Here is a 17,098-nt window from a genome sequence, read left to right as displayed (position 1 = left end):
CCTAAATGGCTCCTCTTGACATTTAGAAAGCAATGACTCAACCTTGAAATGAGTATTCAAAACCACATACTCTTACAGGGCTCTTACAAGGCAATCAAGTTAACAATAAAACACAGAACCAGGTATGATGAAATGCTAATATGTCAAGGAAAACAATTTAGGTTAACGATTAAGATCAAAATCTCTTTCGACAAGTTAACTTTAATCCTCAATGTCGTATAGTAATCAAGTACACAAATGGATGAGCTTGAGCTAGAGTATGAGCTAGAGTATATTGCAGGTAATGAATCCTTCAAAGCTTTTGAGTGCTACCTTTCAAGTTAGGTTGCTTAAATTCTGGCTTTGGGCCTAAGGGTTGCTCCCCAATACTGAAGTTTCAGCACGTAAGGTGAGTTGTAAGTTGATTCAGCCATGCCACCCATGACTGATATAGGTTGAGTTTTCTCTTCCTTTGACCAAGTCTGTGGTGGTGCAGGCAAAGTAGACCTGTTGAACGGAAAGTGAGACATGGGATTTGCTTGGAGTACTGAGGGCAAACTAGAACCTAGTTAGCCAAGTTTTTGTGGTTTAAAGAAATTAGAGTTGCAGACCTTGGGCAGGATTACTTGGGAATGACCCATTGTTTAAGGCTCTCTTGGACTAAAGCATCCTTAATTAGGCACAATTCTAGGACTTAGCTTAGCTTGGCTTGCTTCCCCTGTTTTTATTTCAGAAATAGAAGACACAGAGACAGCTATAATTCAATTTCTTTCTCTTGTTTGGTTCGAATAAGTTCGATGGCTCCTTTATTCAATATTGAATAATTATAGCTTTTTATCTGCTGAGTTGCTTCTTTACAAGTTTCCTAGAGTTTGCTTTGACATGATGATTCTCACGGGGGCCTTAACCTATCATTCCCTACCCCTTTTAAACTTGAGCAATATCATTAGATGGAATGACATGCAGTTCTGGCAAGAAGAGCAATGCTTGACTTGGGGGTTCCTTTATTTAGTTTGATTCTAGGCAAACAAACAAAAAGATAGTGGGCTTGCGCTGCTCCAAACATTGCATTTGTCTTTAAAAGTGCTGGATTAATAGGAAGTAGTGGTCCCCTAAGTTCTTGAGTGTAGAGAGGGGGGAATGGGAAGGGCAAGGGAAAGACCCTCTTTTGATGAGTGTTCTATTTTCCTTTTTTATAATCTTTTAATTTCATTTGGACTAAAATGTGAACAATTATAAATATATATTACCTTTTATTTAATACTATATTTCAATTTTTAATGATATTAATGATCTTTTATTTCGAATAGTTATTACATGTGATTTAATGAATGGATATAAGATTTTCATTCAAAATAAATGTATATAATTGATTTAAAAACAAGTTATTATAAGCTCCATACTAGGTAATGACAAACATACTGGTCGAGGTATTTCCAAGACATTTAAATAGGTTTTTGTGACGTTTCAAAAAATGTCACTTTTAGTGGTCTGTGAAACGTCACTAAAAGTGATATTTTTCCTAACACTTCAGAAACGTCACGAAAATAAACAAAAAAATGCCACCAAAGTTGTGCATGGACAACTCTTGGAATCTTTTAGTAACGCCTGCAAACGTCACTAAAGGTGTTATTTTTCGTTACCTTTCCTGAATGTCACAAAAATAACAAGTAAATGTCACCAAAACTATAAATGGATGACTCTTGAAATCTTTTAGTGACGTTTGCAAAATGTCACAATAATTAAAATAAACGTCATGAAAACTTTTTCCAACACTACATTTGATGACAAGGGAGCAAATTAAAAGTCACGAAAGCATTTTCTTGATGTTTATCTAACATCAAGTGGTGGGAAGAAGGTCAAGTGGAATTCAGATGAAAATGATATAGATTCTAAAAGGATTGCTAAAAGGAGTGGAACAAGGAGGAATTTGGAAGAATCGAAGAGAGAAAAGAATGGATTGCTAAAAGGATTCAAGAAATTGATATCAATGTTTTAAAATGTGGAGGAGTGACGCGAGGCATTCCACTACCTAGAGGTATGAGGCGTAGTTCAGAACGCAAGAGGCATAAGCCTCCCGAACACAAGGAGGTGTAAGCCTCCTTAAGAGAATGGGAGATTAGGAGGAGGATGAAGAGGAAGGGGGGATCTCATTTTTTATTTATTTTTAATAAAAATGTTTTATACTAAGAAGAATAAAGATGAATAACATTAGTTGAAAGGGGGGGGGGGCTTGTCGAAGCAGAGGCATTCCAATACCTCCTCCCCCTTATCCCGTTTCACCTGCAAGTTTGTTTTCAACTCTACAGCCCTCCATAACTCTCATAATAGATTAGGATATCAAATCGAAATGAAAAAAAAAGTATTTAACTCCTTTAGAAACCTCAAACACCTTCCTAGTACCCTAGAAGCCCTTACCTTCAAAGATTCCCTTTTAAAATAGAAAATGGGTAGCAATAACCAAACATTTTTTTCCCATAAAATACATTCCACCAATGCCCAAAATCATTGGCATAGATGTTTTCTGGTGGATAGCCAACGATCAATGCCCATTGGTACAAGTTTCAACGGTAATCCACCAACAAACATTTATGGTGGTAATTTTATAGACCTAGCAGGTTGGTTGTTTATGACCACCTCTAATTTTTATGTTAGAGGCTGATTTTTCACTTTAAAAGGAAATAAAACCCACGGCAAGAATTTTAAACCAAATGCTCTATTATTATTCATTCCTGCCCAAAATGAACAAGAATTTCCTAGCTGTAGCCGAGTGTTGGGGTCATTCTATTCGGCTAAACACAATGAGAAAGTTCAAAAACATATATACCACAATAAATAATAGTTAGTAGACTTTTACTCACCATAAAATCATTGAATCATCGTAATTGATATGCTATTTTTATAATTTTATTTTGTTTAAGAATAATCTTTTAAAAAATAATTACATTATTCAAGTTTTAAAAGTATTTAATTGAGAGTACTACAAGAGTACTCCTGCTAGCAGAAAAATAATATATGATGCTGGAGTGACATTGATATCTAATTGAGTTATCATTTGAGGCCATTTTCGTGGTGTAGATCGTTAGATCGTTGGCACATCACTTTAATTGATTATGCGAGATTGGTATCCAATTAATGAATTTGATCCAACCACCGACATAAATTGATTTCTTCCTTTTCTTTTTGCTTTTGCTTTCAAAGCTAGCAGAAAAATAATATATAAGGACAACTAGGTCACTTCATGTTCACCAATTAACACGGCTAGGGGCTTTGATAATTATAGAGGGCGAAATGTGGAAGAAATTGATTAGGGGATTAAGTGTCACCCCGGCCCCAAGGTAACAGACTAACAGTTGGAGTGTCTCAGTAATTACCCAGAGTTCTAAAATATCGTGTATATATACCGCTACGAGCAAATCGCTGTTCTTCATCTACCTAAAACCAGATACACAAAATCAGGTCTGCACAATTGCAAAGAGAGAGAGATGGGTTGGAAGATTGTCGTCGTGTCAGTAATCCTACTTCTGAATGCGGCATCAACTTCTTCTCAGAGTTCGGCGAAGCCTGGTTGCCAAGAAAAATGTGGGGATGTGAATATCCCGTATCCCTTTGGAGTTGGAAATAATGATTCAGACTGTTTCAGAGACTCACATTTCCACTTTGTTTGTAACACTTCATCTGGCCATCCAGTGCTTCTTGGTTTCCCTACAGGAAATATACCCTTCCGGAATATATCGTTAGAAGGCCAAACCACCGTCCACATCCCGATTGCTATGGACTGTTACAATCGAAGTGGTAGAACCTATGACGGGTTCCAAGAAATAGATATCAAGCTGGCAAAGCAATTCAGCTTCTCGAGCACCCGAACCAAATTCACGGCGATCGGTTGCGACACCAAGGCCTACATGTCGAGTTCATCACCTTCAGGTTATTCTTTTACGAGCGGTTGCATCTCATTTTGTACAAGCGACGAAACTCTGATTAATGGCTCCTGTTCCGGCATTGGATGCTGCCAGACTTCCATTCCAAATGGTCTTCATACCTTTAACGTCAGCCTCTCCAGCTTTTACGACCACACCTACTCGTTGGACTTCAATCCCTGCAGCTACGCCTTCCTGGCTGACCAAGATTGGTTTAATAACTTCAATTTCTCCTCACCCGACCTCATGGATCTCCCCAAGAAGAGGCTTCCGATCCGGTACGACGGAGCCCCTGTAACTCCAGTGGTGCTGGACTGGGTAATCCCCGACGACAACTGCACCTATGCAATAAAGAACCGGACGAGCTACGCATGTGGAGACAACACCTATTGCTCCGATTCCTCCAACCCCACCGGCGGCTATAATTGTCACTGTAAGCAAGGTTACCGGGGGAACCCTTATCTACCCCAAGGATGCCAAGGTGATGATGGCGACCTCTCTTAATAATTTGTTGTTTTCACAATTCATTTCACCCTACTGAGAATTAATAACTTCCATTCATGGCTGGTTTTGCATGTAGACATTGATGAATGCAAGGAAGACAATAACTGCACACATGTGTGCACAAATACAGTGGGAAGTTACAAATGTTCGTGCCCCAAGGGGACTCACGGAGACGGCTTCAAGGGAGGATCTGGTACTGCTTGCATTAAAAACCAAAGCCGAGTGATTGAGATTGCTTTAGGTAATATTAATTATATTTTTCCAGTTCCATTTATAATTTATCTTATAATTAAACAAACCGATCAAATTTATTTAATAAAATCCCGCTGTAAGCCTGTGACCACGTTGAAGCCAAAAATGTTTGTTCTTAAGTGAGCAAGTTGACTTGACCAAAAATGTGTGTTCTCAAGTCTACAATATGAATCTGGATTTCCTCCTCACATACCAATGAATCACCTCTTATTAATAAAATAAAAATTTTATTTAAAAAAAGATGACAAAGACGGGGAAAAGTATAACCATGCTTGTCCAGCCACGCATATAGAACACCAGTTGTTTTGTGGTCATCATGGATTATTTATATGCGCAGCTGGATGAGCTTGATCAGCAATGTGTTGTGGCCAGATGATCCGAACTCCAAAAAGGACCCAGCCTGCTGGCCAAAAACAATAACACTTGCCTAGGTATAGAGAGCACCACTTCACCCACCAAACCCCTACACACCAAAAAATGTCAAAAAAGAAGCAAACAATTAATTAAACAAAAACAAGCTCCCAGGACCAATACAAGCCAAACTAGCGACATCCCAAACCGCAATAACAACTACAAGACCTTGCCACCTCTACCCCTTCCTCTTGCACTCTTAGCACCCTGATTTCATTTTCTTAATTAAAACATCTACATAAACTTCCAAGAGACTTATCTAACTGTAGCCTGCTGGCACTCTTCCAATCTTGTACGCATTCACATCTTCTTCCACTTCCAGCTCGCTATTGCACTCCGGTTGCTCTTAACCAAGAACTTTTCCAAACGGTTGGGATTCACCTTCTTTTTCTGCTTCCAAGAACAATCAGATTTCCTTCCCACTACTTTCTAGTTTCTACCCACACTCTATCCACTATGAATTGTAGCCACACATCACCATCTTGAATTGTGAATGTGGGTAAAAAAACTGGGTAAGAAATCTGGGATTCCTTTCTTGCAGTCTCTTAGCCAATCAAAAAGAAGGGACCTAGTGAGCTTACTTATTTGAATATTCTTTCTCTACTCTTATCTACTAAACTTGTTGTAGTAGGGTCTACCAGAGGTCCAACCACCCTCATATCAGGATACGAAGAGCCCCCCTTCTCTCCCACCCTCAAACCCCTAGAAGAGCCAAGTCTTCAGGCCCACCCGAGCCAGCCCTAAGTAAATTCCTCTTTGTCCAACACCCAAGACTCTTTCTACTGTATATGACTTTTTTAACAAGACTCAGGTATGTATCAACCTCTCTAAATTTTGGTGCAACCTATCCTGGGCCTTTAATCTAGTAGGCCCCAATATTTCTTTTAATCTGTCCCAAATTTTGGTGCAACCAACCAAGCTCAAGCTTGAACCTTATATTGTCTTGGCAAGTCGAGCTCGAATAGTTAGCTATTCAGTTCAGCTTGGCTCAAATCCACCTCTACTCCCAAATACCCATAATCCTTTGTAAAATATCCATAAATTATATTTTTTTATATGATTGTTTCAGGGTGGGGAAAATTTGAGGATTTCCCATCCCCAATGGGGAATGGGTGCCTCACCCCAAACCCGCCCCACCACTGGGGTCAAGGCAGGGATGGAGTAGTGTCTTGACTTATGGGGGCAAGGTACAATGAAAGGTGCCCCATCCCATGCATCGCACAAGCCCCCGCTAATATGTTTTTAAAGGGGTCAATCTTATTTTCTACATATTTTACATACTAGTAAATGTGTAAGTGCATTTGCACGTGGCAGTATCTTTAAGACAACTATTTATAATTCATGGACAGTTTCTAAACGGTTATAACTTATAAGTGGGTAGTTTCTGAACAGTTATGAGCGGGTAGTTTCTGATGTGAGAGTAAAAGCCATATATGCCCCCTTTATGCCAGTTGTGTGCTTAGACAAAAAGGGTAAAAAACATCCAAGAATATTCTAGAAAAAAGGGGAATTCGCTCATTATAGGTAGTATAGATTTTCATCCATGTTTGTATTTTTATTATTTGATTGTGATGTCATAGGTTCAACTATTTGATCTGTTGGAAAAATAAAATGACTTGTTGACTTACCACTTTGGAGGGAAAATGTTTCTATTTTGAAATTGTTTGTTTTTTAATTGAAACACATGGTTAGGGGTATCAATGGGACCAGATTTGGTTTTGACCCAGTCCGAATCAAAATCAATTTGAATGACAATCCAATAAGGCATATTGAATTGGACCAGTGCTGACTTAAAGCCAAATTTGGGTTTGGCTTAGACCCAATCTAAAATACACCCAGTTTAAACAGATTCAACAGTCCAAACATTGAATTGGGCCAGTCCATAACGATCCAAAGTATTCATCAGATTGGATTAGACTGATCCATTTGTAATAGATTCATAGTGGACCAAATTGGATTGGATCAATATGCGGCCCTACACATGGCCAATCAATAGGCCCCTCTTTGTTGGTCTAGATTGTCATTTAAAAAAGCTCCACGCTTGACCTGAATTCCTATACATAAATAAAATAATATTATAATTTTTACTTATCTATAAATTGGTTTGTTTATATGCAGTTGGAGGATCCTGCGTGTTGTTGTTCGTTATCATTGGTGTTACATGGAGCTGCTGGGTTTTTCAAAAACGTAAACTCAAACAGAAATTCTTCCAAGAAAATGGAGGTGTATTTTTAAAACAATTACTTGCTTTGCATGAAGACGATATAGAAAGAAAATTAAAGATATTTACCTCAGAGGAACTTAGAAAGGCAACTAACAATTACAATGAGAGCCAAATCGTTGGTAAAGGAGGTTATGGCACAGTTTACAAAGGGACATTATCAGAAGAGAGAGATATTGCCATTAAAATATCCAAAGAGACAAACAAGATCCAAGTTAAAGAATTCATAAATGAGATTGTCATTCTTGCTCGTCTCAATCACGAAAATGTGGTGAAGCTATTAGGCTATTGTTTAGCAACCCCAGTTCCAATTTTAGTTTATGAGTTTATTACAAGGGGGACCTTGTTTCACCGAATCCATGGCGATGGGAGACAAAAGTTTGTGTTCTCATGGGAGGATCGATTAAGAATAGTGGCAGAAACTGCAGGAGCACTTGCATATCTGCATTCAGCAAGAGATCCGCCAATCGTTCATGGAGATGTCAAGTCTATGAACATACTCTTAGATGATAAATTCACTGCAAAAGTATCAGATTTTGGTGCTTCAAGATTGGTCCCCGTGAATCAAATGCAGTCATCTACATTTGTATAAGGAACTTTTGGGTACATAGATCCAGAATATATGCAAACAAGGCAGTTAACTGACAAGAGTGATGTTTATAACTTTGGTGCAGTCCTTGTGGAGCTATTAACAGGAAAGAAGATTTATTCTAATGACAGGCCTGAAGAACGGAAAAATATAGCAAAGTATTTTGTTTTATCAATGAAACAGAACCGTCTCTTTAATATTCTAGAGGATGAAGTGATGCATGGAATAAATCGTACGCTACTTCAAGGAGTTGCGGAGATTGCAGAACAATGCCTACGATTGAACGGGGAAGAGAAACCAACAATGAGAGAAGTTGTTGTAGCTTTAAACTACTTAAGAGGACGAGGAGATGGTAATCACCCATGGATGAGAGAGAACCCTGAAGAAACTATGCACTTGTTGGCTGAATCTTCCTCAGACCTTCAAGTCGAAACCTCCGTGGGGAATGACAGCTTAGAGAATCATGTTATATTATCTCAAGATGATGGGAGATAATTGTCTAGGAGTTTCCATCTCCTACACCGTTTTCCTAAACTTCCTCCTCCACTTCCATTTAGTGATGTATTCATCCATTTGAAACTTCACATTTGATGGGACATTTGTCACACAGTAAATAATGGAAGTGCAGAAGAATAGTGTATGGAAAAAAGGTATAGGAAATCTGGGTTATTAATGCCCACATCTCCATTTCAACAAATAAAGCATTGGGGAAGTGTAGGGTTAGTGTTGTGTGTTTTTCCTTTTGCATATTTATCTTTTTATTTATGTTGTGTTTTCTTCTTTTCAGTTCTGTTTTAATTTTTATGTACCGTTCTCCTTTTCAGTGTTTGTTGTGCCTGCACTTTGCATAGGCCGCAAGCAGGTTGTGTTGTGCCAGTCCAGCATAGGCCCATTTTATAGCTCTATCTATTAGGAAGTAACTCTTCTTTCTCATTTAATGCCTATTACAAAAAAGACACAAAAATCCATTCTTTTTGTTCATAAGTATATTATAAAATAAGTTAATCGCAAAAATGTTATTTAACATTCTCATTTAATGTTTGTTAGGGAAAATACATAAAAATCCCTCTTTTTGTTCAATAATTGGAAAACAAACCATGGTAGTTGCTGAAACCCCACAGAAGTTTTTGGTTGTTGCTTAAACCTCTCTTGAAGTTTGTTAATTGCAATCACCTCCCCTAAACTTCTTGACATAGTTGCAAGTCACCCCCCTTTGTAAAATACTCTAACAAGAGGCATGAAAATGTCCAAAATACCCATGTAATTATTATTAAATTTTCTTAATGAATAAATTTAAAATGGGATGATTTTTATTAATACTTTTATCACTTATAATGACATTTTGTTAATAATCATATCATTTCTCAAAAAAATGAATTTGTTAATAATTATAATTAATTAAATATAATTACAATTAAATAATAATAATTTTTATTATGAAAATTAAAAACTAAAAAATAATTCTTTTAAATGGAAGTTTATTATATAGCCTATAATAATCTACCATTGAATATCAAATGGGTTATAAATTACAATTAAATAGAACTTAATTTTTGTTATGAAATAAATAATAATCATATTTAAGTTAATTGTATTTTGACTGAATTTAAATTTATTATCTATTATATTTAATGTAAATCTAATGGATATGAATCAAAATCAAATTGAAATGGAATAGATATAATTGCAATAAAACTTAGGAAATTTAGGAAATTTAATGGAGTATTTGAGAGGAAAGAGAATTAGCGGGTATTCCATAGCGCAGATGAGAAATTGGGTGGTGTTTTTATCCCTTCACTATTCTAGAACAAGAATTTTATTTCTTACTCGACGAAAATAATAGAGGCATTTGGCAATTTATTCTTCAAGGACAAAGATGCATTCATCATTTACAGCCCTAGAAAATGTTGAAGAAAGGGATGGAGAATGAATGCTGGTAACTCTGTCAATCTCTATGGCTTGCACTGCAAGACTATATGAGATGAACACTGGTTAGCGGTGGCAGAAGAGTGTTGGCAATGGTGAAAATTGCTGGAGGGTCTTAGGTTTGATTGGTAGAACAGAGTTTAGAGATAAGGGGAATAGCTTTTAGGAAGGAAAATCAGATTATGGGTGATTAGGAAAGGAAAATGTTTTTTTTGTAGCAAAGAAAGGAAAATGGTTTAGGTTAAGAAAAACCTCAGGGTCTCAGCATTTGATTTTTCCCATGAAGATCATCAGTTAGAATGTTAGGGGGTTGGGGAATCAAAGAAAAAGAAGGGTGGTTAAGGAAGTTTTTAGGAAAGAGAAGTCAAATGTTGTACTAATTCAAGAAACAAAGTTGGAAGAGGTGGATAGAAGATGGGTAAGAAGTGTGTTGTCAGCCAGAGGCTTAAGTTGGGCTTTTGCACAGTTGTGGGGAGCCTTAGGAGGCATCCTAACAATTTGGAAGAATGAAAAGATAGAGTGCACTGAAGAATTGATTGACAACTTTACGGCCACAGTGAAGTTTAGGAGGAACGAGGGTGGGTTATAATGGGATTTAACTAATGTTTATGGTCCAAATTCATATAGGGAAAGGGAAGAGTTTTGGGAAGAACTAGCAGCCATAAAGGGTCTTTGGAGTGGTCCTTGGTGTTTGGGGGGCGATTTTAATGTCAATAGATTTGTGAGTGAAACAACTAATCTTAGCCATAGGATCACCTCTAGCATGAAGAAATTCAACCTACTTGTGGAGTCCTTTGAGCTAAGAGAGCTCCCCATGCTACAAGCTAATTTCACTTGGTCCAACTTTCAAGAAAAATCCCTATGTTGTAAACTAGACAGATTCCTATTCTCTGTAGATTAGGAGACTGCTTGGAGAGGAATGGTAGTAAGGGCACTTCCTAGACCAACTTCGAATCATTGTGCAATTAGAATTTCACAAGAGAAATTAGGAGAAGGACCTTGTTTGTTTTAGTTTGAGAACATGTGGCTACTTCATCCTGAATTTTTAAAGAAAGTACAATAGTGGTGGGAAGAAGGTCAAGTGGAATTCAGATGAAAAGGATATAGATTCTAAAAGGATTGCTAAAAGGAGTGGAACAAAGAGGAATTTGGAAGAATCGAAGAGAGAAAAGAATGGATTGCTAAAAGGATTCAAGAAATTGATATCAATGTTTTAAAATGTGGAGGAGTGACGCGAGGCATTCCACTACCTAGAGGTATGAGGCGTAGTTCAGAACGCAAGAGGCATAAGCCTCCCGAACACAAGGAGGTGTAAGCCACCTTAAGAGAAGGGGAGATTAGGAGGAGGATGAAGAGGAAAGGGGGATCTCATTTTTTATTTATTTTTAATAAAAATGTTTTATATTAAGAAGAATAAAGATGAATAACATTAGTTGAAAGGGGGGGTCTTGTCAAAGCAGAGGCATTCCAATACCTCCTCCCCCTTATCCCGTTTCACCTGCAAGTTTGTTTTCAACTCCACAGCCCTCCATGACTCTCATAATAGATTAGGATATCAATTCGAAATGAAAAGAAAAGTATTTAACTCCTTTAGAAACCTCAAACACCTTCCTAGTACCCTAGAAGCCCTTACCTTCAAAGATTCCCTTTTAAAATAGAAAATGGGTAGCAATAACCAAACATTTTTTTCCTATAAAATACATTCCACCAATGCCCAAAATCATCAGCATAGATGTTTGTTGGTGGATGGCCAACGATCAATGCCCATTGGTACAAGTTTCAATGGTAATCCACCAATAAACATTTATGGTGGTAATTTTGTAGACCTAGCAGGTTGGCGATTTATGACCATTGGCATAGAGTTTCTTTAAAGAAGGAAAATGAGCAAGATGGGACATGAGTATTTTTTATTTTGCAGTCAATTACCTTAATTTTTGTCTCTAAAAAAAAATAAAACCCACGGCAAGAATTTTAAACCAAATGCTCTATTATTATTCATTCTTGCCCAAAACGAACAAGAATTAAAAAATATGAAACCTACAGCGGTTAACCAAACATGGCCTTAGATTCTTGTACTCTTCACTTTTCCACCCTGGACTTTCAGTCCTGAATCTCTGTTGGTGTCTTGTTGCCTTACCCAACCCTCAAGGCACGCCTATTTTAGCTTTTGAAACTTGTCACACTGAATATATATATATATATATATTTTTTTTTTTTGATATTCACACAATGGTACAAAGAGACGCTTTCAAGCATTGCTGAACGCTACCTGCGGGGATGGGTTAGCTCTATCCCCATTTAGGTCACTCAGGTTTCATTGATCGATGTCAATCTTTTAAATTATGGTTGAATTGAAGATAAACCCAATTTTTGTTTTACGGTGATGAGTCAGTGGTCCGACCATTTAAAAGTAAATTGAAAAAAAAAATTGGCTTTTGACAAATTGCTTTCCTCAAGAATCAATCTTCAACACTGGTCCGACCATTGATCGATGTCAAGTCAATCTTCAACACTGTTCATCCTCTTTCTCAAGAATCAAGATTAAGCAAAGCAATATATCGGTTTTTGATAAATTGCTTTTCTCTATTGGCTTCTAAAAGATTTGGGCATTTGGATGGTTGATAAAGAAAATTATATGACACTCAAAGAGAAGTTTCATCCTTTCACATGCCACTTAACGGTGGTTAATGGTTTTGTATTATAAATTGGCACGTATTGGAAGTTTAAGTACTGGATTGGCATGTTTTAATGTTTGAGGACTAAAGTGAGATTAAACCCAAAGTACTGGATACTAATATACAGTTTTCCCTGAAAAACTCTCTACTATTTTATACCACCTAGAAAATTAAAAGACTTATTTTTTTCCTTTTTAATTTTTTTCTTTTATTTTTACGTGTGTGCATGCTGCAGCTTTGTACCCTGTAAATGGAAGCGCTCTCTTGCTAGTTTATATACTAAATTGTTGCAACAATAATTTATTTATTTTAGTTATTAATGACAAAATTATATTATTTTATTATTATAATTATTGATCATGTATTGGGGTGAACTGAACCTCATAAGTCTTTTTTTATTGATCATGTATTCATGTCGAATTATTGATCATGCCCCATAAGTTGGGCATTGGGTATTACCAGGGCCATCGTAGATTTGGTACTCGGGATAAATCTTAAAGATTTGATCAAATGAAACTAATTTCTGTCAAACTCTTTAATACAATTTTCTGTGTCTTTCTTATTTCCAATCCAATCATAAACAGTCTAGGGGACCGTATTTCACGTTCCAAATAAAGTCAAATTTACATTGAAATTTCTCAGACCGTATCACACGTTCCAAACAAAGTCAATGTCATACAGTTTGGAAATTTTTTTAGACCCCATCAAATGGAACTATTTTGGTGTATTTTCTAATACAGTTGGGGTCATTCTATTGGGCTAAGGTTTCTAGTATTCACGGAATTGTTTGCAAAACAATCTTTTCATTCTAAACCCAACCACTTAAAACACTTTTGAAGTTCAGTTCAAATCAAACTGTCAATTTCAGTTTAATTTGATTCAATTTAGTGGTTTAAGCCTTTAAGGGGTCAAGGGAGCGAATTAAAAGTCACGAAAACATTTTCTTGAGGTTTATCTAACATCACAAATATATGGTTTTTTTTTTTTTTTGTAATGACTTAAGCAGTTTCTCATAAGCATACATCTCTAATCAAGGGTAGAGCCAAGTATATTGGTGGGGTGGGGGGGTCCTTATTGGCCCCCCACACTTTTTGTTAAATCAATATTTATATATATATATAGTTACAATTTTTAAAGCATCTCTCCAACTCGCAAAATTAAAAATCAATAAAGATCATTGGGTGACAAGGAGGGGCATGTTTTTCAGCCCATGTGTGGGTGAATTATCATTGAGGAATGACAGTTGGTCTTGGAGACGAAACTCATCAATCGGATCACTACCACCGCTATAGAAAGGAGAAGCCAAAGTAGTAGTTAATAAAGATGATGTGGGCAGAGGAGACCCATGACCATGTTGTTGATGCCATTTATTCTCGCCGAGTAGGAGGCAAAGGAATTGGAACTAGGACTTACAAGGTCATCCTGGTTTGGGTCATTGGGGATATATGAGAAGGTGGAAGCAGTCCAAGACAATGATAGTGATGGCGATGATTGGAAGAGTTGGCGTTGCTGGAAAGGAATGGGGATGAAGACAGGCGTGGATTGTGTTGAGGCCTTGAGGGTATTTTAAAAAATATAAGGGCAAAATAGGCATTTAAAAACCAACAACATTAAGTTGACTTTTCTAACTAAAACTGTAGGTAGCTGTATATTTTCTAAAAAATATGGGGAGGTTTTTATTAAAATGAAACTATTGGAGAGGTTTTTATGATGTGAGAAAACTTAAGGAGATTTTTGTATTTTACCCAATAATATTTTGCGTGGACTTAGTATGCTCTCAAAGTCAAGCTCAAAAATGATAGTTTTACCAAGATGAGATGTGGAGCTTACATATTCTAATAGTTTAATAAAATAAATTATTAAAAGTAGGACAAGAGACAATCTCAGTTTTCCTAACCAAAGAAATTTCGCATTCTTCTGGTTTCTTTGGTATATTATTTATTGAAAATGAACCAAATGCGCTTAAAAAAAATAAAAAAAATAAAAAATAAAAACCGAATGTAAATTAGAGAACTGTTCCCAATTTAATTACTTAATGCCAACTTTGTGTTATTATTATTTTTTGTTTTAAAATTTACGTAACTAGTTAAACTAAGCAATATGTCAGTGTCAATTAATGAACAATGTTATATATAGTTTGCTTAATAATATTTTAAGTGGAGTCTGTATGAACTCAAAGTCAAGCTCAAAATCATATATAGTTTATTATTAATATAAATTATTAAAAGCAAGATAAATAAGATACAATCTCACGTTTTCCTAACCAATGAAAATTTTCATTTTTCCGGTTTCTTTGGTAGAAAACTTTTATTTTATTTATTTTGGCAAAATGAACTAAATGTTTTAAAAGCCTGCATTGTGATTCAAAGAAAACCAATGTGAGTTTATATAAAAAAAATGGTACCAAGGCATTGAATTGGACATTCTCCAAAATGGTCCAAAGTATTTATCCAATTGAAATGGACCTTGTCGATCTATAATTAATGAACCTATGTTTGATTTGAAAGAAAGAGTGGGAAAGGAAGGAAAATGTAGGGAAATCTATACAAGATTTCTAAAGGTTTCCCTTTCTTTCCCTACTTTTTCCTTCAAACCAAACATAATCTTAGTGTTTTCTTCTTTTCAGTTCTTTCTAAGATTTGTATATGTTCTTTTAGGTTTTTATGTCATCCATACACGTACATGTCAACAAAAAAGTGAGCAGTTTGTATGTTCACTCATATTGTGTTATTTTCCGACAATTAATATATCTTAATTTAAAATATCGGTGATTACTTTAGATGAATGTTTTAAGAACCAATAACCCATGAACCTGCATAGGTCATTGGTTTAATTGTTAGGGTTGAACTGGTCAATTCATCTTGTCATAAATCAAATAATAATATAAAAAGTAAATTATAAAGATATGGGATCAGTGACAAATACCGCTGTTTACTTTTATTTGCGACAAAGACAAAAATTCCTCTTGAGTTTTTTTAATGTATCATTTATCATAAAATTTTATTAAAAAGAATCAGAACAGAGAGAAACTCTCCTCCAAATGCGACACCATTTTGCTAATCTTCCAAGGATACACACTCTGCCGGTAAAAAAACAAAAAGAAATAAAAATTAAAAATAAAGCTGGTCTATCCTCCAAATGCAATATGAATGATGTTTCCTGCCTTATTTTTGGTTATTTATTTCCATATTTATGTGATTTAGATATCTAGAGAAAACATGAGACCAGATTTCCTAGTCACTTTTCCTGCCCACTCCCTTTACACATCTCTTAATTCATAATAGAGATGTATGATTTGAATTCATGGCGGATAGAGAGTGAATAGGAAATTCCGACTGCATTAATTTTTAGGTTTTGTTACTGTGTCTGTTTAGTTGTTTGCATGCAAAATGATTTACATATTCTCTTCTCTTGTGTTTAACTCATCCAAGTATACCACTTTCTATGTCATTCTTACCCCCGTCAAGAATTTTTAAACCAAATGTTTTATTATTATTTTTCACTCCAAAAAGAAATGAAACCCACAGCAAGAATTTTTAAACCAAATGTTTTATTATTATTCATTCTTGCCCAAAATGAACCAGAATTAAAAACATGAGGCCTACAGCGGCGAATTAAACATGGCCTTAGATTCTTGTGCTCTTGACTTTGTCAGTTCTGAATCTCCTGTTGGTGTCTTGTTGCCTTGCCCAACCCTCAAGGCACGCTTATTTCAGCTTTTGAAACATGTCACACTGAATATGTATTTTTTTTATTTACAAAATGGTGCAAAGAGACGCTTTCAAAGCTGAAGCCCACATACGGGAATATTAGATAAATCATGCATCAAAAGAAAATGTGGCATTTTTTAACTTTGTGGAGCAGATTATTTTGATTTTTCTGTTCCTTGAACCCCTCAAATAACGTCAATCATTGCTGAACACTAGGGCTGTTTATAAGAACACCCAACCCGACTAAACCGACTAATCCGGACCGACTCAATCCGAATCGATCGGGTTTTCTTCAGTACCGGTCGGTTTCGGGTTGTAAAAAATCATAAACCGATGGTTTAGGTTGGTTTCAATTTTTACATATGAAAATTGAAACCGATCCGAACCGACCGACTTAGTAGTTAGTAGTTACAACCTACTTAATTCCTACTTAACTAAGTTGTCTCTATCCTAGTTACAACCAAACTTAATTTCTAGTCTTCTAGTTAAGAATGACATTAATGACAAGTATTGTAAGAACTAGACAAGGAATTTTTTTGGAAAAGTTTAAAGAAAATAATCAAAGGATCCTAGTTTTTATGGTCTTTTACACCAAATAGGCAACCAATTACAATTAGAATTAGGTGTCCTTTTTTACTTAGATTAGAAGGTTTCTTGAAATATACAAATTTCAGTATTCTTTCTCTAATACAGTTTGACTTTCTATTTTCTTGATAACCTCTATTCTAACTTGGTCCACCCCCCTACCAATTTCAGTCTTCTTTCTCTAATAGAATTAGATGTCCTTTTTTACATCAAATATCAGTCTTCTTTCTCCAATCTACCAATTTATTACCATGGATGAACTTAGAGCCAAAACCGACCCAAACCGACTCAAACCGACCAGGTTGATTTTTCTGTTCCTTGAAGAT

General features: G+C 35.9%; 1 protein-coding gene and 1 pseudogene across 1 annotated transcript; both read left to right on the top strand.

The window, feature by feature from the left end:
- Positions 1–3,281: 3,281 nt before the first annotated feature.
- Positions 3,282–7,879, top strand: LOC148851921 (wall-associated receptor kinase 2-like). The gene is made up of 3 exons (XM_088945721.1): positions 3,282–4,380; positions 4,480–4,644; positions 7,185–7,879. Exons 1-3 carry the CDS (start codon positions 3,465–3,467, stop codon positions 7,877–7,879), a joined length of 1,776 nt encoding a protein of 591 aa, XP_088801847.1. The 5' UTR covers positions 3,282–3,464.
- A 30-nt stretch (positions 7,880–7,909) lies between these two features.
- Positions 7,910–8,371, top strand: LOC148851920 (putative wall-associated receptor kinase-like 16 pseudogene; annotated as a pseudogene).
- The last annotated feature ends 8,727 nt before the right edge of the window (positions 8,372–17,098 follow it).

The sequence above is a fragment of the Nelumbo lutea genome, chromosome 5 (assembly GCF_056320005.1).
Source record: "Nelumbo lutea isolate HS-2025 chromosome 5, American lotus-T2T, whole genome shotgun sequence".
NCBI lineage: Eukaryota > Viridiplantae > Streptophyta > Magnoliopsida > Proteales > Nelumbonaceae > Nelumbo > Nelumbo lutea.
This window is presented reverse-complemented; position numbering and strand designations above follow the sequence as displayed.